The sequence below is a fragment of the Labrus bergylta genome, chromosome 16, assembly GCF_963930695.1.
Source record: "Labrus bergylta chromosome 16, fLabBer1.1, whole genome shotgun sequence".
Classification (NCBI taxonomy): Eukaryota; Metazoa; Chordata; class Actinopteri; order Labriformes; family Labridae; genus Labrus; species Labrus bergylta.
The window spans coordinates 13624261-13651246 of record NC_089210.1 but is presented as its reverse complement, the minus strand read 5'-3'; the positions used below and the strand labels follow the sequence as shown (position 1 = coordinate 13651246).

General features: G+C 40.5%; 1 protein-coding gene across 2 annotated transcripts; it reads right to left on the bottom strand.

The window, feature by feature from the left end:
* brsk1b (BR serine/threonine kinase 1b) lies at positions 1-26345 on the bottom strand. Of its 2 annotated transcripts, none has more exons than XM_020652042.3 (20): positions 23485-26345; positions 22906-23000; positions 20124-20209; positions 19760-19900; positions 17662-17778; positions 17234-17267; positions 16994-17062; positions 16107-16253; positions 11912-11943; positions 10808-10972; positions 8728-8825; positions 8431-8581; positions 8214-8274; positions 6391-7000; positions 5965-6013; positions 4732-4855; positions 4501-4602; positions 3792-3906; positions 2913-3002; positions 1-2788 (listed from the first exon to the last, which is right to left on the bottom strand). In XM_020652042.3, the coding sequence occupies exons 1-20, from the start codon at positions 23570-23572 to the stop codon at positions 2565-2567; spliced, it is 2598 nt and encodes an 865-aa protein (XP_020507698.1). In that variant the 5' UTR covers positions 23573-26345; the 3' UTR covers positions 1-2564. The 2 variants fall into 2 exon arrangements, with proteins under 2 accessions (XP_020507698.1, XP_065821259.1); XM_065965187.1 differs by having other exon boundaries at positions 1-2800; positions 2916-3002; positions 6391-6667; positions 23485-26339.
* Between the last annotated feature and the right edge of the window lie 641 nt (positions 26346-26986).

Below are 26986 nucleotides of genomic sequence, written 5' to 3'. Positions count from 1 at the left end.
CCCCCTTTTTTTTTTTTCTCAGAAAAGCTGGGTTGCTCTGCTGGGTCAGACATCTTTAAAGTGGTATTTTCCTTTTATCCAGCCTTCTCCTACTTCTCGTGAAAATAACAATCACAGCTTTAACAGATACGTGTCGAATAAATAATAAAATAAATAAATAATTACATAAATACATTTTCATAAAACATGTGGAACAAAAAAATGTGTTTATACTCTTGAAACAATTCCCAAAAAGTTTTTGACATTCACATGGTAGCGTCTCCCTCCATTTTGCCAGCACTGCAGCAAACATTAAAACATTTCTTAATAACCCAAAAAGACCAGAGCGGAGTAAAAAAAGAAAAAAAGAAAAAAGAAATTAGGTATGGAAAGTGGAAAAATAACACAGGAAAAATATTCCATTCTTTATGTGTGGCTTCATTTTTCCTCTTCTCCCTCCAGACAGAATGTGCACAGGGTTTTTTATCACAACAGTCTTTTTTTCTCGTGCTTATTTGTTTTCATACTTGTGAAAGCTCATTATTTATTCATCTCCATCCGCCTCTCACTATCCTCCCTTGATGTCTTCTTTAGAGAGGCAGAAAGAGTGGAGGCTTTTGGTGGGGCCTTGGGTCACCCTGCATTGTTCAGCATCTATTGTCAAACATTAGGAACAAGGGGAGAGTTTCAGTAGCCTTACTTTTGGTCTAGGAATAATTGGTTGTCCTGTTAGATCAACTTTTTATTCAAATTTCACATTTCTATTGTCATCTGTATTCAATTACGAAAATTCAATGAACCTATAATTATCCTCTCGGTTGAAGGACACTCTGGATTTTTTATATTCAACACACAATATTCACATGCTAATATGTACGCTCAGTTGTTGGTCAGTGTTATCATTTCCTCTCTATACTGGCTGTGAAGTGATACTTTCATTAAGTGACTCCATTGAAAGAGACAGGTGTCAAAATCCACAGTGCAAAATCCACTACTACAAATTAGCTTAAGCTAATATGAGGGTAAAGCACTGATAGCAAATTGCAAATCAAATCTCTGTCCTAAGAAAACTCTGAAAGCTTGTGCCCAAAACTACTCAGACAAAATGCTAGCTTCATGGTATCGAAACCAAAAATCCTAGCAGCTATAAATTAAACTCATGGTTAGCAATAATGCTAATATATGACAAAGGGAAGTCAGCTAACATTTGGTTTTAGCTAATGGTAGAATGTTCTTTTGAAATACAAAACTAAAGGAAACTTAATGGAGTCTTCAGTGCACTATAAAGCTTTATTTATGGCTTTGTGCTAAAATTGCTCTGCCTGCCGTGCTAGTTATGAATGCTAAGTTATGACTGCACAACTGCTGGGGCTTAGAAAATGCTCATCAATCTAAGACTGCTGTAGCCTCACATAAGTTTAAACTTGATATTACAATGACTAAGAATTTTGTTCCCTGTTGTTCACAATGGAGATGCATTTGGAAAGGATTGCTTCACAGCCAGTATATGCAGAAGGAAAAAATGACTACAATAAAGCTTAAAAATGTACTTATGGCACATGATTGCTGTCGCCCTTCATTTGACATGATTTACTGAGATGGCCTACATTTTTAGATGCTATTTTTCTTTTCTTCTTCCAGTGCTACCAAATTCTTGCTGCTAGCTAACCTGTTTTTCTTGGTCTAACTATTCACCTATCACCTCGCTCTCTCGTGGGAATCTGTCCTTGTGAGACATTCTACCTGTGTTGTGACAAGTGTCCTTAAAATGGGGCTAGATCTAGCTAGCTCTCCACTGTTTCTCCTCTATTAAAGGCAATGCGGTATCATAGCTTCATCTATCTACTTCAGAAATAATTATGGGACTCTATGCTGCTCATACACACAAAGAAAAGTTGTATCTTGTCTGTCTGATTTTGATATTCACATAGCTCTAGGGCTACATCATATAGACCTTGTCACATCCATTTCCTGTCATTTCTATGCACGTTTTCCTCCGCTTTCAGACTAACTGATGGGTTAAGTGTGGTATTTGAAGTTTTGCTAATTATTAAGAGATAATATCCACTTAAAAAAACAAGCCTTATTCTGTAATTTCCCATCCTTTCTCAGACTACACCCTCCCTTCCTTTACTTGTGAATATGCTCGTGAGGAGGTTTGATGAACCCGGTGACATTCCAGAAATTGTTAAATGAGCATGACTTAATGGACGCTCTCATTTAGGTGACTGCTGGGAGGATTCCTGTAGGATTTGAACCTTTAGTTGCATGTGATTGGTTGGTTGGAAAGTCATGTGCTTTCTAAATTCGGAGCCGGTTCACTGTGTGTTATCCTGGCTGTAAGCTTTTCCTGTGTTTCCTCTGGTGGGACTTCTTGGACAGCAACTGGTGGAGAATTCTCTGTCATACCCCTTCATCAGGAAGAACTTCCCCTCCTCTGTCCCATTGCTTTGGAATAACAGAAGGAAGCAAGACAGGAAGTAAGAAAATAGGTAAGGAAAGAATGTGGGCCAGGTTGAGGGACGGAAGAGAAAATTGGCGACTTATAAGACCCTCGCCTTCGCCTCTCTTCCAAAACATTCTTTTCAGGGATGAGATTGTGTCCCGTTGGACGACGAGAGGAGTCTGGTCTTGTCCTTTCCCGACCCTCGCCTTTGTAAGACCGTCCCGCTGCTACTCCCACTTCCGCTTACCCCATCAGTTGCGCGATCCTTCTCTCCCCGCTCCCGCTCTGAACCGCTTTCAGAGCGCTGGGAGTTTTGCCGTGATGGAGTGCTGGGCTGACGGGAAAGCTGACCGTTCTTCTCATCTGAGACGCCAGAGGTAAAAACAGCGGAAAAAGAAGTCAAATAAACATCAAAAAAAAACAGGTACATGCAGTGATGCGTGTGTTTCTGTGTGTTTGTGTGTGTTTGTGTGTGTATGCAATTTACCAGCCAATGCCTGCACAGATGGCTGATCATGAGTACTCAGCAGCTGAGCCTGTATGGTTTCCACCACTCTCTTGAACCTGCGACTGGGACCTGAGAGGAAAGAGAATCAACTCGTCACTTATTCGTTTGGCCGAGAGAGGTATCTGGTAAAGTTCTTCTAATGTTTTCAATAGTCTTCAAATGTGAAAACTAAAACCTGAATCCTAAATATTTAAACAGAGAAGTAGCCTTAGGGATATAGTTGGGAACAGAAAACTGAAATTAGCAAGAATTTGAAGACCAGTGTCGATAATTTCAATCACATATCCAGAATCTTATTTTAAAACTTGCAAGTACTTATCTCTTTGGCCACCAGGGGGCAGCAGAAACAAGCGTTGAATGAAATACAAACAAATCGTTGCAGATTTGACTGTAACCAGGAGATATGAAGCAACTTTAGCATTCATTTAGAGTAACCTGTCTGGTCATATTTCTATCTCTCTTTTGCAGCTCTTCTGAAGGTTAATGCTCAGATATGTTTCCCAAATACTCATTAACTAGCAGGTACAGTAAAGTTGTATTTTTAACAGCAATTATGATGTTTTTCAACTAGCTAACCAAAGCTTAAATATTTTGAGCAAACCCATTAACATACAAGTATACATGGGACCCATTGTTTTTATACTTCTTATGTATTGGTTTTAGCTGTTTTATACTTGAACATGTTTTTTTGGGTAGGGCAAAAACATAACGACAACTACATTTTCAGAATTTTGTCATTTTTAGGAACATTTTGGCTTAGATCTGCTGTGTACTTGTATATAAATTCAGTTATTGAGATTACAAACAAAGACGACTCGCTTCTCTCTATTAATCTCCTTTTTGAACACAAAGTCCTACCTGCTATTAGAGTGAAGGTGACGCTGTAGATGCCCAACTCTCTTTTTCCTTCCCTATCTGCTCGCTCTCGCTCTCTCTCTCGCTCTCTCTCCCCCTCAGAGAAAGCAATGTCAACCTGCAGGAGGAAAAGCACCACACATGCCAAAAATCATTATCAGGACTGTTGCATTAGTAAGCCCTGCTCTCATATAAAGATCAGAGACAGTTTGAGATGAAAGCTCTCTCTGAATGAGTTGCTTTCCATTTAACATCAATGTGTGTTTCTTCTACTCCACCACTACAGGCCACCTCCATTGGACACTCAAATCCAAACATAGTGGATTTAAAGATACAGTAGTTAAGCACATGAAATGACACCTCTCAGTTCATCTAAGCTCACATTCATAGAGTAAAAATTGTTTTGCAATATGTTAATCATCACACATTTGACTACATGGATGAACATTTGATGTAATATATCTATACACATTCTACATCAAACATGAATCCCTAAAAGAAAAACATTTCCCTCATCAGGCCAGCATCCTTTTCTGCGTCCTTTCATTTTATAAGCTTACACTGAAAAACTCAAATCCCTCACAGAGATCACTGTAATGGTACTATTATATACAAACTTTTTGGGGTTTGTACCTTTTATAACTAGCCAATTGTGAAACAGGATTGTGGTTGTTCTGGGGCTAAATAGGTAAAAAAAAGAAAAGAACAATACTTGGAACTTGACAGGCTTCTGGAAGACAGAGGGGCCACCGGAGGACTTATACTCTGCCCGGAAACTGTTCTGAGACACCACACTGTGGCTGAGGGACGGGATCTGAAAACGTAAAAAGAAACAGGTTGATGCTCATTCAGAGAGACAAGATCTTGAAAACGTGCCATTAATGCAATCAATGGTATTAAAGCGGCGTTGTCAAGGCTTATCTGAGCCTGATTGGAAACTCACGGAGAGGAAGGCATGGACGATGTCAGCTTTGATAGAGCTGAGAGGCTTGTCTTGAATCAAGACAAAGATCTGCTCCTCTTTCTCCAGGCTGATGAAGTTACCAAACCACGACTTCTTAGCCAGTCTGCAGATAAAGGAGTATTTAAAAAACAGATAATTTTTTGTTCCATTGGCACTATTCACACATTCAAAGTACAAATACACACGTATACAAAATAAATTTGGGTTGGATGTGTTATTTTTAACTGGGCTAAAAATGAATCACAGGGAGCTTTACATAAATGAATTGCTTATAAATAGCATTTTCCCTGGATAACTGAACAAACACTTTCATTAAACTCTAATCTTCACTAAATCATTCCTGAAAGTCGAATAGGTGGCACGACATGACAAATGATGACAGTGTCTGGTTAAAATGTCAACACGCAGAATTTATCTAATATCTAATGATTGTGGTCTGCTGATGAGCTGGTGGAGAAAGCAGATCATTGAAGCATTAATGAGAAGTTCATTTTGATTCTCGTGACATTGGTGCACTGAATTATTCACCCAGAATGTTAAATAGAAAATAAATTGTGAAACGTTAGAGCTGTTGCAAGGGAATATTTAGCACTTTAGCTGCATCTATAGCAGCTAAATGTTCCCATTACTGCTAGTTGATAGACTTTTGATTTTTTTTTGGTGAAGGATAGGAAATGCTGAAAACATTGCAAATGACACAATGAGTAAAATAAATGCTTTTGCTCCATTGTGAATATAAAAATATTGAGTACAGTCACTTTTAAGTTATACTTAAATTTAAAAAAAAGGGGGATGTTTGTTTAATAATTTTGATCTTACTGAGTTTTATGTGTTTCGACATGCTTAGCTTTGTTTTGAAGACAAGCAAACTGCTTATTGTGAGATCGTGTATGTATTTAATTTATTTTAAAGATTTAATTTTTGGGCTTTTTGTGCCTTTAATGTAGAGAAAGGACAGTGGATAGAGTTGGAAATCCAGGAGAGAGAGAGAGGGGGGAATGACATGCGGGAAAGGAGCCACAGGTTGAATTTGAACCTGGGCTGCCCGCTTGGAGGACCACAGCCTCCATACATGGGAGGCTAACCACTGCGCCACTGCGCCACCAGCGCCCCGTGTATAATTTAATATTTAATATTTTAAATAAGGAAACAGACTTTTAAGTTGCACAGTATAAAAGACAGACAGAGAAGCTGAAACATTTGTTGACTTACTCTGGACTGGACTCTGGAGTCAAACTGGACATGTCCTCTGATGTTGGGACTAAAAAAAGAAACACCCAGAGAGTGAAAGAGGAAGAGAGAGAGGAAGGAGAAAAGAAAAAGGGCATTGAATCTTGATGACAGTCTCTAATTTAATTGCCCTAATTATAGATAATCACAGAGTCAGGCATTGCTCAACACAGCCGCGGGCTGCAGTCTGAAGGCATGTGTTAGCTTCTTGATTATAATGGATTCCATCTCTGTTAATGCAGAGCAGGAGATTTCTGATTATTTAAACAGTTAGCGAAGCATCAATACCCTGATGGAGAAAAATGAACCATCATTATTTAACTTCAAAGATGTTTCATCTGAGCCAACTTGTAGAAAAATCACCCCATCTTTCATTTTCATTTATATAAATTCTTTGATTCTGCTTACCTTGCAGTTTGCGCCGATGGAAGCGCGGCGAGCCCAGAAGGTTGTTCTTGAACGAGTTCAGCCTCGTTCTCCAGTGGGCGGAGCTAGAGGCAGCCAGACCGCCACTGCCACCCGGGCTAGAAGGCGGTGTCAGCGACAGCGAGGCCCCGCCAGCTCCATCCGCTCTGGAAGAAGAAGACGAGGAGGAAGAGGAGGGAGGGGTGGTGGAGGAGGGGTGTTGGATTTGGTGCACAGGCGTGCCCAGTGGGGTGGGCAGCGGTGAGCCCTGCGGCGTGACCTGCGACACAGGAGGAGGGGTGGCAGAGGAGTTAGAGGAAGAGTGGACGTTCTTAGACTTGAAGACAGATGGAGAGGGGAAGTTGAAGAAGCGTGGGATGGGGGACAGGAGGGGGGACGGGGACGGGGACGGGGAGCGTGGTGTCTGCAGGGGGAGGGACTTCATGGAGTAAAGCTGCAGTCGCTCAGTGGGGCCCTTTGAGGGCAGTGTTTGGGTTTTTGGGTCAGGCGTCGGGCGGGTGGCTCGAGAGGTGGCACTTCCTGCTTTTTGGTCTTTGGATGAGGAAGTTGAGGTGGGGGTGACTTCTGATTGGCTGAAAGTGAAGACCGGGCTCTGATGGGCACACACAGAGAGATGGGGGGGGGGGGAAGGAGGAAGAGGGATGGACAAAAAGCAATGGTCATGAATTATGGTTCATGGAAGGGATTCTTTTCACAAGACTGGATCAGATACAGCAAATGGAAGATGGATTTGGTTTTGTTATGAGTCTGCTCATGTTTGTCTTGGTCCCCTTTAGCCCATGTCAGCATGTCACACAGACTTTGGAGACTTTTTACGAGAAAGCATGGTTTGTGTCTGAAATGGGAATGTGTATGGCTGCGGAAATGACAGTATGATGGTGAAGCATGGCTTGCACAGACAGTTATCAAAGAGAAAAACCTTGGCAGGAAATTAGTTTTTTTGCCTTTGGCTTCTTTTTTCCAATAGAAAATACGGCTGTTTGGGGGCACAGATGGCATAGCGGTTAGTAAAAAAAATTCTGCATTATCATGACTGGCTTGCTTGTATGGAGACAGATACATGTCCAATGGATTCCTAGGTGCTATAAGTGTGCTGCATATATGTATTCATTCCAGTCGTATTTCTGATCAGGACAAACAGTAGAAGTATTTTATTGCACTGGAGAAGGTCCAAGATGGACCGAAGCATCTGCAACAAAAAGCAGATCTGTAATCTTTTATTTACACAAAAGCCATTCTAGGGACGAGTGTTGCAAATTAGCACCCGCTATAAACACTGTGATACTTGCATTGGATTGCTGTTTTCAGTTTGTGTATGTTTATTGTCTCTGTCCCTATCAAATGAACCATAAAATAAAATAAAAAATAAAATGTACTTTGGTCTCTTCACCCCACTGTGGTCTAATAAGAACAACCTAAACTCAGAGACTCCTGTGTGTAACTGTATTATTCTCTGTCTCTGTGCGTGAGTCGTTTCCTGCTGCACCAAACAGAAGAAGTGAAGGCTTTTTCACACTGTTACTGCATTCTTGATTGAACTTGATTTGAACAGCACATTTGAAAGATCAGACGTTTAAGGTAAAGGGATATTAAAAAGTTGGTAATTATTTTGAAGACGGCTTACTATATACAAAGGTCAAAATGTCTGACTTTTAAAAGCAAGCAATATGAGGATACAGTATGGTGTTTAATGTAGAACTGTGTAGGATTTCTCTGCTCTTTTAATTCTGGATTTGAAAAGCGACCTCCGAGTCTCCAGACAGCATGTTCACCATGGTTTATGTACAGCAGAGTGAAGTTCTTACCCTGGGACTGTTGAGAGGACTGCAGGACAGACCTGTGGACGCTCCGCTGACTGAACGAGACCTTTTTAAGACAGCGAGAAACAACAAGTGTCATGTAGATTAATGAGGCTCTCTGAAGCAGTTGAAAACACACTCTGTAATGATAGCTCAAATCTGCAGTCCACAGTTTGCATCAATTGAAAAAAAAAAGTCCTGTTATGCCAGTGCTGGTCTGTACCTCTGGCTGTGTGCACTGGTGTCCAGGGCCCTGCGAGGTGGAGTGGGAGACCCCTGTTCTGTGACACTGAGAACTTCCAAGCTTTTCCTCTCAGGACGACAGCGACCATGACGCGTGAGCATAGGGGAGTCCACTCGCTTCCTAGGTGGGTCTTTGAGGACAGAAATAGATATATGAAATACTCGATACAATTTTACAACTTCAAAAACGTTTAAGGTGATTTTTTTTTGAGCACAGCTCAGAAGATAAACTGCAATTGACTTTTTAAAATGGAAACAAAAAAGCAAGTGTTCTTACCTAAGTCATTTCTAGGTGGCAGGTCCTCGTCTTCACAGCTGGGGTATCGCTCCTTTCTGTCCAACAGGAGGTAGTAGATCATCTTCTCCTGGTTCTCCCTGCAGAAAACAATGACAAAAGAGAGAAACCAACGTCAGAGGGAGAAGAGACAAACTGTTTTTAAGCTGTTAGAGTTGAGTTAGAGTTAGAACACATTTTGAAAAACTAAGGCTTCAAGGATGTTCATTATAGCTACAGCAGTTGCCAAAATTAAGAGAGGAACATTGACAAAAAGTTGCAATTGAAGGTACGGCTATACTTGACAAATCTAAATCCAATAGTCATCCTCGTATAGCTGCTTTTGGTCTGCACAAATGTAAATATTCAGCGCTAATGCTACACTACATTCACCAGATAGTTGCCAGGTATGTCTGCCAGATGTTGTTAGGGCTGGGATAGTGTAAATAAGATTTGTCAGAGGTTTTTCAATGACAACAGGCACTTTCCATCACTCGTAAAGGGGGAATTAATAGCTGTGAGACTCAGCCATTTGTTGTAGGCGAGACCAATATGAAACAAAAAAGCTGAGTGACACATTTAACGAAGCTAAGGATATACAGGTCCACGATTATTCTCTGCTTGGTTCACTAAAAGACACTCCTCTTACATTAGGCATTGCCATTTTATCCATTGTTCTTATAAAAGCATTGATTTGCACACTTTTAATGTCATTCTTGCATGTTTGTCTGCTTGCCTCGTTTAAGGGAGGACAGAGTACGCACAGCACTGATTCTGCTGTTGCATTGTGAGTAGAGATAAGCCACATTAGTTTGCAGAGAAGGAGGATAACAAGAAGAGAGATAAAAGAGTTGCAATGTGTTATTGTTGCTCTTGTTCCTGCCTCGCTAAGCAGACTAATGATGAAGTAATTGACTGGCCACCAGGAAAGAAAGAGTCAGAGAGACAGGGAAACTGTGAAACTCTATGCGTGCCAAGTGGCAAACAATATGAAAGCACCTGCAGAAAACGGCACTTCCTCAAATGGCCACTTTGAGGCTGGCTCAAAAAGTGAGTCGATCCTCATCATGCTTCATGTTGGAATGCCCAATTTTTTCAAAAAATAAAACATGTTTACAGCCAGCTAGTGATGCAGGATACAAGGTGTAGCTACTAATGACACTTTGTTGCTTCCAGCTGTCCAGCTGTGTCAACACAGTTCCACTTACTGATTTAAGTGGAAGCTCTTAGCCTTGTTTGAGTTCATGATGCAGTTAAGTCTTTTTTTTCACGTGTATTAATGCAGTTCATTCTATGTTTCAGTTTTTAGTGTGTGAAAGTAAGCCTTAAATGCTACGGAACCATTGTATCTTTTTATCTGTAAATCACTTTTTTAAATGTTTGCCATCTTATTTAACATCTAGAGATGCTGAACTGGACCACTGGACCCTGACAAACTCGCTCTACTGACTGTTTAATGTTTCATGTCCCATGTGCTCTGAGCTTGGAAAATCTACATTTAGCTTCTTCTGCTCCAAACATCTGGAATTTCTTTTACAAGGTACTCTTAAGATCTACTCTTTCATTCATTACTCTCATCACTTATCGCGAATCATTTCACCTCAGTGTGCGTTTGCTTCCTCTGAGGATTGTTCCTTTGGTTTGTTTAAATTGTGCATTTTTGTGTCTCTGCATCTCTATGCATCATTGTAAATGTGGGAAACCTCATTCAGGCATTGAGGCTGAAATAAAGGACAACGATGATAACGATATAATTCATATGGTCGCAAAAATTAGCATGTACTGCTGCCTATGCTCAACCCAACTGTCTTATTAGCTTGTCCAGTGTTTCTCATAAGATGATTCATTCGTGGTGGCTTTTGCATAGGAGTCAGCATTGTTGTTGGCTATTTCTTGCAGAAAAGACAGCTAGGCTAGCAGAAGTGGTGAGATGTCTGGTTCTTTAAAGTGACTCGCCTCATTCTTTCATCTGCTGCTGGCCCCCAAAAAATATTACAATGGCAAAATAATAGATTTATCAAACAGTTTGCTTGACCCAGATACTTATCAAAGTGGAAATGTTTGATGGGTTATATTTACTCACTCCTCACTTGTAAGGTCCTGTGTGAGTTTCACCCGGTCTCTAAAGCACCCTAAGGAGTACATGCTTTCCAGGACGTCAGGGTCCAGCTCTGTTAGGGACACGATCCTCTTCACACACACCCGGCGAGGGGGCGGCTGTTCTGGACAGGGCTCATTACGACCACTCCTGAAAAGAAAAACATACATATGTTAAAGTTTACAGAAAGCCCAGATAAACGCTGAGGGCTGACTTCACACAGGTGAGATAATGACTTCTGAGAGAGATGACAGATGATGGTTTGACAATATACATCTGGTAGATTTTGTTTGAGTGGTACTGTGTCATAGCGCCGCTTTCTGCCTTCTTCTTTTACTGATTTATGATTCATAAGAATTTCAACTATTTTCTTCAAGGGAAATTCCTTACATTGTTTGTTTTTAACATCAAAATCACTATTGAAGCCCAACACTCAGGGTCTGAGCTGGTTTGGGAAACTTTGAAAATGAATCTAACCTTGTAGTTTTCGAAATCGGTCTTTTCTAATGTCTTAGTCTCGTCTCAGAATCGCAAGGATTTTTACTCGGTCTTGTCTCATTCTCGGACTGGGCAGACTCTGGATTTTAAATCAAGAGCAGTCAAAAGCACCACTGACATGTTGTTTTGCTGCGCCATTAGCATGATTAGAAGGAAAATGCCTCTTTCTAAAACAATAAATAACTTTATCTCATTTGTCATTTGATTTTTATCCCCCGGTTACAGCCGCCACCTCCACAGTGTTACGCTCTAAGTGAGTGACACGTCCCTTGCACATAAGTTGTTGATTTTCCAGTGATATTCATGGTCTTACTTGTCTTGGTCTCGGAGCAGTCTGGTCTTGGGTATGTCTCGGTTAGTGTGGTCTTGACCACAACATTCGATATCATGATTGTTCACTTTATACCCAATCAAGGTTACAATAAAGAAAAGTAAGAAGCGACTATAACCCTTTGAAAATATTATCTTTTTAAGCATTTCAAATTAGGTATGGAGTTTACAAATTGAGTTCAGGGTGGGAGTGTACAGGGCAGAGAAAGGAAAATGTTAAAATCAAGTAAGAAAAAAAGTGGGAAAAATGTTTGTACTTACTGGTACCAGGCATGTTTCTGTATTGCTTCTAGCTGTTTGAAGAAAAAAAAGACAAGAGGAAAGCATTCATTTAAACATGTTATCCTAACGTAACCCAGCAACAACACAAATAGAAAGAAAAGCATCTCCTGTCACACAAGAAGACTGTTTCAAAAACAAAAAAAGACCTGAGTCACCCCAGCATCTTCCCTAAAAGAGGTCTAAAGCAACCGAGTCAGCATTGCAGATACGCTCTGTGTGCTAAATTTAGCTCCTTTTTTTTTTCACAGATTGTCAGAAACAAAAAAAATGATGTAGAGGAATAAGAATGTGTCAGTGTATTCCTACAAATGTTCTTTATGAACTATAAACATTGAATTTGTTTAACAGGGACTTTTAACATGATTAAAATACAGACTAATGTGAAATATAAATATGTGTATTAGTAATGTTTGAGTGTTTATTGCATGGCCTCGTGGAACACTCTTTACACATCACTGCACATCTGTATGACTATAAGCATGGGACAAATACAAATCTTGAATCTTGAATCTAAAGACATCTACCTCAGAATGACTTGTAATACCTTCACTTTTCATCTATAGTGTCTCATAATTAAAACCAAACCATCTGGCTCCTCAGATGCTTACAGTTATTAAAAGGTAAAAGAAGATAGTGACCAAGCTAAAAATAGCATCCGCTGTTAGCATTTAAAAAGTGATCATGATTTAATTGTAATTCCAGCGTAACTCGAGTAAAGCCCCCCCAAAGCTGCAATGATTGTATAATGAATCGTTTCGACTTTCACATTTTTACTCCCAGAGAAGTTTCCCTGCACCTAATACATTAAATAGTCTTTAGTCTGCACGATTATTGTATCTGCATTAGGACAGCATGCAGGACTGCTGACAGACATATAATCTGTGTTCACACATGAACTAAAACTACTGGAAATGACTCAAACATTTCTGGTTGAGCTTTGTGAGTAAACACAAATGTTTCACCGTGACTTAACCTGCACTGTTTCCTGTTAACCCCCTTGCAAAATGTCCGCGTGAAGTCGGGGTGAGCCGATGTGTGAAGCAGCAGGTTGTATTTGCGACGATGTTTAGATCACGTGACCTGTGTGAGACTCTCCATGGGGGAAACTTGTCACACTTGTGAGGGACATATCTAACAGAGCAAGTCAAGGAGATTTTAAGGGCAGGCCATCCTAAAATGTTGTCGGAATTTTCAGGAGAGCACGTCTGTGAAAACAGCTTTACTCAGTGTGACAAATAACATTCAGGGAAGCGGGTTCAACTCAGCAGCCATAGAAATGAAAACTTAGATCAAGTCAATAAAAAAAGGGAAACTGAGCCCACAAACCACAGTCAGTATCACGAATAATACATTTAAATGTTTGTTTATTCCTCACCTGGCACTGTGATTTTTTTGCAGGAAAAATATTATACCAACAGTTGCACGGTGTCAGCATTTTTCAGAACAAAGGCATATCAGCTGGCCAGGGGGCACTTAGAAAACATGATTGAAAAAAGTTGGGAAACATTGTCCTTCCTGATGTGAAGGCTTTCTAGCTACACATTTACTTTAGAAGTGGATTGAAATCTGTCTTTCCCATCGAGGCCTCTAACAGACAGATAAATACAGAGAGGGAGACAGTCTGACCTGGTTTTAGGCTTCATTAATCAACGAACCCACAGCTTTCATTAAATCTGCTGTGTTGTAGCTGGATGACTCACTGACCAGACTATTTCTCTTGGTCTGTATTTAACGGCATCATGTGAGATTTATATTCCTCAGTTGTCACCATCTTTCTAAAGCTCGAGCATGAAATCATCTTCAGCGGCTCCACTCTAAACCTGGCATTCCTTCCATCATCCGTTCACTCAGTCATTCATTTTTCAATTCTGGTTTGTACACTGCCTGTCTCTTTTTAAGCCTTGTTTCTTTCAGGAGGGAGGGCTGGCATTTAGGTAATAAAGGAGGTCTTAAACTGTTTCACCATCTGTGCCTCCATACTTCTTTACAGTCGCTGATGAAGCCACTCTAACCATGTATTCATTTCTATTGTGCACTCGTTTCTAAATATATGCTTTTCCTGCATCTTTGTATCCAAGCAGCTCATCTCCAAATAAGCTGCTAACTTTCCTTTAGGAACAGAAATAGAAACGAGTCCTGTCTTGGCTGACTCAACTGCTGCGTTTTAAGAGGTACTGCACACTTAAATGTGTTTTTATAAACACGTATTAACCAAAATCTGTATAAAAAGATGGACAACACAACAGTACTGCTGCATCAACGTGAAGCCAAAATATTTTATCCCTGCTGACTAGCTGCAGTATAGGTAATAACTCCCGCCTCCTCCATGTTAACAGATGGGACATTTGTCCATCCATCCATCCATCCATTATCTATACTGTTTTTCCCATTCGGGGTCTCGAGGGGCTGGAGCCGATCCCAGCTGTCATTGGACGAGAGGCAGGGTACACCCAGGGCTAGCATCTGAGACAGATTACCAACCACACTCACATTCACACCTGCTGGCAATTTAAAGTCACCAATTTGTTTAAACACAAGCATATCTTTGGACTGTGGGAGGAAGCCGGAGCACACTGAGGGAACCCACGCATGAAAGGGGAGAACATGCAAACACCACATAGGAAGACCCTGTCCGATGGGGATTCGTACCAGGAACCTTCTTACTGTGAGGCGGGGCATGGGTCAAACTATCAAACTAAAATATTTATATTTCTCTGTCGTTATAGTCCTTATCATGCTGATTTATGTCAAAGTGTTCAATGTTTGTAGATGTTCAGCTTTAACTGCTATAAAGAGCAGATGTAACGTTATGATTGACAGCTCTGTTGACAAATGCGGCTCCTGCAGGCCTTCTTTACCAGCATTAGCAAACTACATGAGGAACAGCAAGGAGATAGTTAACAAAGTCTTACACAAGAATGACTGAACTTTCCATAAAAGTAAGTGCCTGCTTCAGACTGACACACGAGTGTGTTCTGCTGTGAACTGTACTGACCTGACAGATCTTTGTCATTTTATCAGGAAGCTAAATGTGTGCTTTGGTGAACAAAAGAGGCTGGATGTAAATGCTGCGGCTTCACCAACCAGATCGCTTCTGCACATGTCTGGGCTCCAAATGACATCACAAGCGCAATATGTCAGGGCAATATGTCAGCGCAATATGTCAGTGCCGTCATGGGGGTATTTTGGCTTCACGTTTATACAACAGAAGGTGATGGAGACGCTTTGGATATATTTAAATCATCGTCAGTATTTATATACATTCAATGGTTTTAACTTAAGTAACTAAAAACTATGACTGTTCTGTGATGAAAAAAAAATCAATGCTTTTGTTAATATTCTTATAAAATGTATAGTGTGTGGATTGGACCAGTCTATGTGTTGCAATCTAATAGAAAAAGAAAGTTATCAGCCTTTACTCATTGTCACTGAACTATTCCTTCCCTTCACATTCACAAGTCGAGTGGGGTTGGTAAACTTAAGCAATACGATGGGCGAAATATTCAACTCTGATCTTTTGACTTTCCTCATCTCATTCCTGCTCGCTCTGTAGGTTCTTATGCCAGAGTCAATTCCAGTCACATCTGTAAGCAAATCCTCAGGCTGTGCCTCTTCTTTGCTTTACTGTCTCCATTCTAAATGCCTGTTTTTTGCTTCATGTGTTGTAAAAAAAAAAAACTGGTTGCTGCCTCTCAAGCTTTCCATATATTTTAGGTGAAGAATTCAAATCAACACTGATTTGTGTTTGTGTGTGTGTGTGTGTGTGTGTGTGTGTGTGTGTGTGTGTGTGTGTCAATCAATGTGTTGTTTTCAAGGCTGTTCTTAGCCTATGAGTCATCTACACACATCTTAGGCTATGATGCTTGCATTTCTGTCAGTGTGCTAGCCAAAGATCTCCAGGAGGCTCTTTGCTCCCTTTGTAAAGTAGATAACTTATCTGAAAATGCTGTGCTTAAGTGTCCATGTTGTTGAAAAGTTAAGTATAGTATACATGTGCGTGTGCATGTCTGTGCAGAACACTTAAGGGTCCCGTTTCAGGAGCTGGAACAATTTGATCACATAGTCTAATCTGCAAGTCATTCAAGGTCACACCTCTTTTCCTCTGCTTCCAGTGACTGGCATGGGCTAAAAAGATGCCCCCCCACCACCACCACCACCACTTTCCCCTTCTCACCGTAAGTCTCTTGTCAGCATTGACTTCTATCATTCCTTTGAGCAAAGACTGGCAGTCAGGAGGTATAAAATGGGGCATGTGGAATACCCCACTCTTCACTTTCTCTAAAAGCTGCCGCAGGTTATCATGGTCAAAGGGCAAGGCACCCTGGGAAGCGATGGGAGAAGATGGAGATAGAATTAGTTCAACATTTTCAGGAACATATATACTCACTTTTATACCACATGCAGTAGGTTAGCTTAGCATAAGGAGTTAAAACTGGATAAAACAACTAGCCTGGCTCTGTTTAAAAATAGCAAAAACTGCCTACCAGCACCTTTTAAACTAGTTAATGAACAGGTCATATCTTGTTTGTTTAATCTGTAAAATAATTCAAGAGTAAAAGGGAACATTCATTATTATGAGTATTTTTTGCTGTGTTTACAAATGTAAAAAAAAAAGGATCAAATGCTTTAATTAGTGATTTTTAGAAGTGCAGGCAGGCAGGGAGATTTTTCACCTTCGATAAGCAAGTATAACAAGTATGATTTTGCATCCCTGTTTGCTATTTGCTAGCTCATTGCTACCTTTCTAAGCACATGAGCAACCATCAGTGTAAAGTGTGATGCGTGATAACTGTAAAGCCATCATTAAATATACCCCCCTCCAAGTGCTTTTGCATTTTATAAATTTTTTATTTAACAGCTAATTAGAATACTGCTCCAGGCTGCCTCTAGTGGTCAAAAACATTACAGGGTACCTTTAATATTTAACACTTTTAGGTAAGACAGTTGGTTTTGTGATTGTACTGTAAATATGTTTTAAATAGCTTATTGCTAAATACAATGAAAAGACACATGACTAAATACAAAAAAAAAAGAGGACCGCAAAAATGAAAATGATCTTACCACAAGAAGAGCAAAAAGAATCACTCCACAACTCCAAACATCTGCACGGCGACCATCATACTTCTCCCCCTGAAAAACAAAGGCAAGGACAAGGTGGCGTTAGATGGCAAAGAAACACACACACACACACACACACACACACACACACACACACACACACACACACACACACACACACACACACACACACACACACACACACACACACACACACACACCAATGAGAGGGTAGTAACTTACCCTTATGACCTCTGGGCAAGCATAATGTGGGGATCTATAAATAAAGAGGAGCCAACGATCAGACAATGGAACCAAAAAGAAACACCCAAACTTCACTTTACCAATTGAAAATACTAAAACACTGCATCGAGGCAACAGCTTAAATCAAACAACTGAAATGATCTGTATCCACATTCGTCCTGCATTCAGTGGATGTTTCTAATGTTCTTCCCAGATATTATTTTAACATTACATTTTACAAACAGTCATTCCAAAAAAAATGTCAGCGACCACTTTAAATATGTGCCTCTTCATTCTGTGATACCAACAAGACATATTTTCAAAATTAAAGCAACACTTAAGGAACTTATGTATCATCTTTGTTGGTCATTTTCAAAACAATAAAGTATAAACAAATATATGAGATGCAAATACAAGCCTGTACTGACCCACAACTGGTTTCCAGCAGGCTGTCACCAACTTGTAGTGAGGCCATGCCAAAGTCTGCTATCCTGATGTTGTTCTTCTCATCCAGGAGAAGATTCTCTGGCTTCAGGTCTCTGTGACTGGACACACAAACACACACAAAGATACACACAAGTTCATTACAGTACTCAAGACTTTTTCCATGCCATACACAACAACTACAGCGAAGCTAACGTTTTTGTACAATTGGTTAACTTCCAAATGACATGTAATCATTTCTAACAAAAGTGACGAATAGTATTGATCAAAGCATGGTAGTGTGTGCAAATCTAGTGCATGTACTTTATACAACAGGAACGTTGAGGAATTCTGCAGAATTTTACAAGACCTCTGATGAGATCTAAATAAGGTAGTAAACAGGGCTTTGTGCTGAATGGTTAAATAAATATATATATACATATTTTTTTTATTTTTTTGCCAAGTTACAAATATGAGATTCTGGCTAACAAATCCCTCAGATAATGATGTCAAGTAGATGTTTTGGATTTCGCCAGTTTGAAAGTTTGAATCACTACTATTACAAACATGTTTTAATATATACAAATTCATACAGCTGATTTAATACTATTGCCACACGATTCTGTCTATTCATGGTCTTGGTTACACACAAAAGAAAGCAGCAGCATTGTGTCAGCAAGTCAGGTAGGAACCTAGGAAAGTATTTTTTTTTACCACAGAGAAACATCAGTCTCCTGGAAACACAAATGAAGCTAGTGGTAGGCCAACAAATGTGTGGCTCTCTTTCCGCTAATGAGTGATTGAGTGATGTTTTGCTGGTCAGGGGGACATGTCCAACTCATAAATATGGTTGTGTTTCCCCCTACATTTTAATTATAATTCAGAGCAAGCTGTGTTCACAGCTCAACTCAAGACGTTTGACTTGTGTTTACTTTGGCCAGCACTGTCCTGCCCTCCCTGCACAGTTTGAGTTAGGCCTTGTTTTACTTGGGCCAAAGTCTGTTGAGGGTGTTTTACTTTTTCCCAATAAAATATAGCCTCGTCCTGAGATATGGTTGGCTCGTTCAACAATGCTGTGACTAAGAAATGCAACGGATAAAACACTGGACTTTCATCAAGGTGGACGCTGTTTGGATCCTTCTGAAACCAACTGTGATATAATTAGTCAAGCAAAGATAGTTTCCTTGACCCTACCTACTACCGGGTCGATGTTGCAAAACAAACACATTTACGTTATATTTTGGCATCAACTCTGCCTGCTTAGGTTTCCAAAAAAGGTTGTGGTATGCTTTAAGTCAACTTGGACTTGGACAACACAAGGTACAACAGTGTGTCCTGTAGCCCTGGGTGGAAAGCTCCCTGGCAGAGAGCAATGACGGCAAGTTTTGAGGCAACAAGTACTAGCAAATCACAGCACAGATCTACCAGCCAATCGATCACAGGGTGGCCATTTTCCGCTGACATCGCTTTAAGGGTGGGAAGCTCAAATGTTGTTATAATGTTCTGCAGTGTTCAAGGTTTGCACACAAGGAAGCCAACAAATTGTTAGATGACCCTACGTTTCTATTGATTAGCAACCTTAGATAGTGGGCAATAGATTGAGAAAATTCAGTGTGTCGTCTGACCACATTGCAAGTTACTATAAAATATTTGATTAATACAAAAAACCCATTAGCTAAAGTCAAACAATGGCTACCATTTATTAGATAATGACGCTGACATACTGTATGTCAGTATGCTAACATTTCTAACTTAACTGTTAGAAGTGTTGTACTTTACACAGCGAAGGCATATTTTCTTTGCTTAATGTAAGCAAGCAGTCAAATGCTAACATTAGGTGTTTCCTGATGGTAGCTAATTATTAATCCCACTTGTTGTTAATACAAAGTTATACAAAGTTCATCCGCCTTTCCTAAGGTGGCGCTAGCAATCAGCAAATTATAGGCAAACTGTCATATTAGCTAGGAAGCTGATAAATGCTAACTTTAGTTGGGTAACAGTAGCTTGTTGTCAAATATGTTGCTATAATGTCAAATATTGCCTGATGTATTTTTGTGCAATGCTCAATAATAAGGACCCTTAAGGTCATAACCTCTCACGTACCATATTGAGTGACTGTGGCAGAAGTCAAGGGCAGAGATGATTTGTCTGAAGAACTTCCTGGCCTCTTTGGGAGTCAGTCTGCCCTTCTTTACCAGGTAGTCAAATAACTCTCCACCAGACACATGCTCCAACACCAGGTACCTGATAGGTCAGAGAGAGGAAAGCAGGTGAGCAAAGGGAAGACAAAACACAGGGATGAAAACAAAATATTGTGTCATCCCTGCCAGGTGGTTATTTATCTCAGTTGTATTCTACAAGACCCTTTTCCCCCTTTTGGAATCAAGCTTGTTTCTAACCTGGTAGGGATCTAGAGAGGGACGGTTAAAAAAGTGAGCAGAAAGGACAAAAATAGAGACATACTCACAGGTATTTGTTATTCTCATAGACATCATGCAGCTTCAGAACGTGAGGGTGCTCTATTAGTTTAAGAATAGCTATTTCTCTCTCCACCTGAATGGATAGAGGGAGGGGGAGAAAGGTTAAGAGAGAGGGAGAGAGAAGTGAGGTTAGAAATGATGGAAATTGAAATGTCAGAAGCAAGAGGAATGTAGAAAGAGAGAAGAAGCAAGTATAGAATAGGAAGAGATAGGAAAAGTATGGAGGGTATCAGTATTAAATGTTAATTTATTTAGTAATTAATACAAGGAAGAAAAAAGTCATTGTAATTGTTGAAACCAAAGAGAGCCCTACACAGATAATAAGCAAAACAATATTTATTTGTTTCTTTAAGTGGTCTGTTAGGTAGGCTAGCTCAGAGCTACAGAAACATATAAATACAAAATAAAATGACTTATTTTTATGTTAAAGGCATCCATCCTAGTGTCAAACCTATTGTAGAATTCTATCAAGTTCGAAAGCTAGTTTTAGCATCTTTTTAAGTTATGTTGTAGGCTACAGCTGGTTACATTTTCTGTTTTGGTTTACTTCAGTTTCTTCACCTCAGTCTTGTTTCCAACAGCAGAACCAGTCAGCTATTCTCAGTGAACAAAACTTAAAAATTCGAACTTACACTAACTTAGTGCCAAGTAGGCCTACAGCAGACAGAAAAAGTTAGCAGCTAGCTTGTGAACATAGTAGAGCAGTTAGCTTTAAAGGAATATAATATTTCCGAAGTTTGTGGGAATAACAGAACTAAAAGAGATTGAATGGTCGACATACTGGCCAAAAACGTATCTCAAATGACTTTTTACTCCCTGTTAGTCAAATGTGATGGACAAACAATGAGCTAACTTGCTACTTTGCATCAACCCTTAGAGGTGACTTTAAGCTAATGTTGTGTTTACATCTTTATGTGCTGTTCCCTAAGCTGCTAGAGAAGTGTATTGTGCACCTGATATTGGTTCTTTTAAAGGCATGGTTAATTGAAAGGGAGTCTTTCCTTTGTTCTACAAATGCACATCCATTTAGAACATAATTAACAGTGACTACTGTTGAAACAAATGCTGCACTATAAAGCAACAGGGGAGGGGGATCAGAAGAGTTCGGAATAAAACAGTTTAAAAGGGAATCTGACTGAAATCTGTCAATAATGGTGATGAAAAAGGTGATAGCATTGGCCTTAAGTTGGATTTCATCGTGCATGCCTTTCTTCTCTGAGGTCCCTTTGCAAACATCATGTTCCTGTAGTAGCTTAATGTCTTGTAGTCACTGGTAAGGACCATGAAGTTCTTTGGTGTTGTGGAAAATGACCTAATTTTCCTCTTTTTCTTTTTCAACAAAACAGCAAAACCCAATTTTAAAGCAGATTAGTGGTGTTACAGACCTATATTGTTGATGAAGGTAAGAATGAAAGCCTAATGTCAGACCTGGCCAAACACAAATGCAGTCTTACTGCACAACATATGTAAGGTGACAAGACATCTCCAGGTGAGGAGCGGCAGACCTCTTCTTTAAACTGACATGAATGAATATTGTATGAAGACAGACTTGGAACTGTAAAAGCAATTGAATTTGATTTGCTGTTGGGTCTTTGGTTGGAAAGTCTATCCAATCTCAATTCAGCACCAGCATCTGTCCCAGTTTGACCTATTTAACAGTCTAACACACGGCTCAGACTGAGGCACAATATCGGCTTGCTGTCAACATGGTTGGTTTGATTATTGAATGGTACAGCCATACAATTTTCATTGTGATATAAGAGCTTTGAGGTCTTTTGAGTTGAAACATTATGCATTGTTGGAATATTTTTTTTTTTAAATTGGCTCCTCCATGGGGCCTAATTATATTAATTCAAGGACATGTACTTTTGATTGGCAGCTGAGTGCAGATCTCTGTATTGGACTGCCTAATCGCATTTTTCCGTTAAATCCAGGGATTGTGAATGTAGTGCAGCAAGTAGGCTACATCAGCCCTCCATAACCATTTCTCTTTACAGTGCTCATAATGTTTGCTATTTAATGTTCATTTTTGTTGATTTTCAGGAAATGTGTCACTTTGGGTGGCTTTTACAGCAACAGCTATCAGACAGCAGCCTGCTAATGTTGTTCCTGACAGTTAGCACAAAGAGCACAGGGCAACGGGCAGCATTCCAAAGTAGTGTTGTATAAAGCAGAGGTCTAGAGAGGAAAACATTTTGTCTTTGATGCATTAGATGTTTTTCTCTGCAACTTTCGTCATCCGGCTAAAGAAAGCAATCAGGTCCTAAACGCCAAGGTTTATGCTATTAAGGCTCGATAACCCTATAGATGCCTGACCCTCTTTAAGTGTCTGACCCTAGCAGATTCCTTGGGTCTAAAGTTGCCCTGTGCAGCCTGCTGTATCTTAAAAGCTTCAAATGCATAAAGCTGCAAGTAATCGGCCACATTAGAAACACAAACATGATGAAGCTATTCAGTCCAGTGTGTTTCAGCAGCAGGAGCTTTCATCAGAGGACTTAATTAGCAGAGTGAAATCATCTCTATTGTTTGCTACACAGAAGCAGTGCCCACACACTCGTCTGCTCCAAGTTACAACACACAGACGGGTTTTTTTCTTGACAGATATTAAGACTCCATTGCTGTTGCTATTTTCTGAAGACATCTTTTTTTTTTGATAAGATTTGATCTTGCTTTGTAGCCAAGAGAGTGACAGTCGCAGTGTGGAACATCTGATAGCACATAAATAGACACATAAGGACGGATGACTGAGGTGCATTATTACAACTTTACCTTCATAAGAACTGATTCGGAGAGTTTCTCTCTGTTGACAATCTTTATGGCTACCTTCTGTCCTGTTATACAGTGGACACCCAACTTCACCAGACCTGACACGCGCACGCACACACACACACACACACACACACACACACACACACACACACACACACACACACACACACACACACACACACACACACACACACACACACACACACACACACGGAGGAGGGAAATGTTTGAGCATAAGAAATCATCATGCAGTGTGAAAACAGGAAGAAGGGGATGTCATAAATAATTCAAAAAGCTTTACTGACAATGTCACAAACATTGATCAAACTCAGCTCACAAAAAAAAAAAAAAAAAAGGATTGGGAGACCTTGAATGTATACCCTGTAGCCTAATGCTTTTGAGGATATCCCTTAAGAGGGTTTCAGCAGAGTAATACCAGAGGGAGTAAGGACTTAACCATGAGCTCTGAATACATGATTTGGGGATCAGCCGGAGCGCATTAACAGACGTCCTTTTCTTTTTCTTTTTTCTTTTTTTGCCTTGCTAACAACACAGGAGGTGAGATTTCGGGGCTCCTACCTGTCTGGCCCTTCCCGAGGGTCTTCTCCAGCCGGTAAGGCCCCACATACTGGGTGGACTGGCCCACTGTCAGCTCCTTGCTGCTCATCCTTTTCTGAGATGCAATTCTAGTCCTGATATAAGGCAGATCAAGATAGTGGTCGCTCCTGCTCCGTGTGTATAAATGCCGTAACAGACATCCCAGGGCGGTTAGGAGCTGAGGAGAGGTACGGGGGGGACTAGTCGTGATCTAAAGCCGGGCCCTGCAGGCTACTCCCATACACTTGTTTGTCATGCGGTCAGGAGTGAGAACCGGCCCAGTTTCCATCCTATGAGGCCCGGAATAAAGTATCTCCCGGGCTTGGTTTGTGTCTCTTGCACTAAAGCAGCATCATTCAGAGGGAAAGGTAGAAAAGACCAGAAAGCGGAGGAGGTGTGAGGTTTGACCAGGAGGTAACATCCACTATAATGTGTCCCATCAAACAGTAAAGCTTATTGGATCCTATGGAGCTTATGGAGCTGGGGGCAAAAGTGGAGCAAGAACGAAAGATCTGATTCAAACCTGCACAGGAAGGCTACATTTGCCACAAATTGATTTCATTAAGAGCAGAGTCTCAAATATCCAAAGTCAGAATGCTCTGATTGAATCCATTCACTGATCGATATCAGGGACCCCTCCTCGTTGAACTGCTGTAGGCTACCGTTCAAAAATGTTTCCAAAAAATCCTCCCAAGCTCCCGTTTCCTCTGCAGCCAGGCCTCGTTTCAGTCCGGATGTGTCGTCCTGTGCAGATGCGGCGATGTCCAGATAATAATCTATTATCCCAACAGCATCAGCAAGAAGAATGGGTTTTCCAATATCCGGTGCACACTTTGGCTCACCCCTCCCCGACCCTGCATCAGGAACTAGAGGAAGAGGGGGAAGAGCATTAAAAAAAAAAAAAAAAAAAGAAGAAGAAGAAGAAGAAGAGGAACAGCCTCGGGCAGAGACCGGCAGAGACAGGCGTAATGCAGCCGCAGTCGGAACAGCTGCAGCGGCGAGAGATGCGCCCCGTGTGCCGGCGGAGGATCAACGCTCGGCCCGGTGATTAATCCTCCTTCTAGAAACAACAAGCATCCTCAGCTGGCCTCCCCTCCTCTCCCTCTCCATCCCTCCCCTCTCTCGTCCTCTCTGTCTCTTTTTCTCTCTCCTCGCCGGCTATGTTCATGATATCACCGCATCTACTCCCCTCAGCGCTCTCAAAAGCTGTTGCCTCCCGCGTAATTTTGTTCTGTTTGTTTTAAATCTCTTCAATTCGCCTTGGAGGAAACAAAAAAAGGTTCTTCCAGGTTGTCAGAAGTTACCCGCATCTAAAAGAGTGACCACGATTCCCCGGGATGGCCTCCTCCTCCCCACTGCTGCCCGTAATATCCCCCCTTTCCCTTTCTCTTTTTTTTTCCCAACCTCTCTCACACTCCTCCTCCTCCTCCTCCTCTTGCTGCTTGTCTCGAGCTTCCTTCTCTTCATCGGTCAGCATCAGCATCCGGGTTCCGCCTCAGCCTCTCTCCCCACCCATCCTCTCTGACTGCCTCTCGCGCCCCCACCCTGTTTACTACAGCAAAGTTGCACCTAATTTGATTGGCTGCAACGACCGGGAAATATCGCGATATGAAGACGATACCCCTTTAAAGAATATACTCTAAATGAATATAGCCTAAACATGCACAATAAAAAAAAAGAGATTAAATAAAGAATTGAACAATTATTTGTATTCATATATCCTAATATAGAGATGTATGCAAGTGCAAAAATCTATTGGTTTTGAACTGGAGTTCAATAAATTGAATAAATATCCAGAGTTCAAATTAGTTCACAAAATCTGAAGGCAACATCACCATCCTCTTTTTTGATATTAAAATGTGTTGCGTCTTAATAATTTCATGATTTACATCTAGAATGTTTTCATTTTCTTGTTTTCTAAATTGCTTTATGATAGCCTAAATGAAGACATTTTTCACATCCTAACAGGAGTATCAATGTCTCAGGCCTATTTGATTTTTGGTTATGTAAAGTATTGTCATTGCATTCTCAGAGGGAAAACCATTAGGGACAAAAAGCTTCTCTCACATTTGGATCACTCTGAGATTGTCATTTTTGATCAAGTAGCCAATGGGGTTCTTTCTTGAGCTCTATAGTTCAGAATGGCCTACAAAATAGTCAAGTGAACAATTTACGAGGTCTTATAAAATAACACATGAAAAGGCAAATGAGGGTTTCTTCTATTTATGAATTTCAAATAATGTTGTATCTAATGTCTGAGTCTTTGTGCCTGGGTTTTCTGTCTGTTTCTTGTTTTTATCTGGCTGAAAAGCAAATTTCTCCTTGTGGACAATAAAGTTGAAGTCTCACAGTTGAGACCATAACTGTTATTATGTATATAAAATATATTTTATCATACACTTGAAAATATACATATGAAGCTTTGTCTGTTCTAAGGTTATCAAATTAGATTGGCACCTACTAACATAATCATGAAAACACAATAAGGCCTACTGGATACTTGATGGGGGGCTCCTGGACTCTGATTTTGGGCCTCTTGTGATCTGGTCCTGATTCATTGACAACACATGACCTAGCACAGGGGTTCCCAAACTTTTCTGCCCGACCCCCATAATAAGGTGCTGGGGGACCCCTACTGTCCCTGGAGGTGGTTAAAGTATTTAACTTTGTAAACAGCCACACACATGCACTAATAGGCACATCAAAAGAACATCTTAAAAGATTACAACAGCCTAAACACCGTAATATTATTTTAGTAATTTATTGTAAGGAACACTAGAAGCAGAACACGAGTGATCTCCTAACCAACTTTTTTTGTTTACATGTATATTTCACAATCATTTTAAGTCATTTTTCATTTTTATATGTTTTTGGAAGGAAATCTGATTCGTTGAGAGGAGAGCAAGATCGTCTGCAAAGTCAACCTCTTCCAAGTAGTACAGGGTCCACTGAAAGCCTCTAGTCTGCTGTGGTGTTGGAAATGATCAAGTCTAACCAGAAAGAGGATTGGAGAGATGATACACCGCTGCTTCACTGTGAACTGAAAAGAGAACCAGTATGAGACGATATTGCTCATGATGACACTGCACTCTACATGTACATCGAAGGTTTTTATGATTATAGTGATCTTTGATGGAAATCCATAAAGTATTTCCATAAAGCTTAAAGTATCTGTCAGAAGGTGTTTCAGTGCATTCTGTCAAAGGCCTTCTTGAGTTCTACAAAGTTGATGTAAAGGGTTGTGTTCCATTCCAGGCACTGTTCAATGATCTGGACCAGTCTTCAGGAAAGGTGTCAGTTATCCAGATGTTTTGGAGGAGATCTGTTAATGGCTGTCACATCGACACACTGTCAAACATCAACACGTGGACTGCATGAGCAGGGGGTCGAAATAACCTGCAAACTGCTCTACCTCAAACAACAGCTTCAGAGACAGTGCGTGTTACAGTAAAATAATTTTGTGTCTGTGGCATAAAGAAAAAAA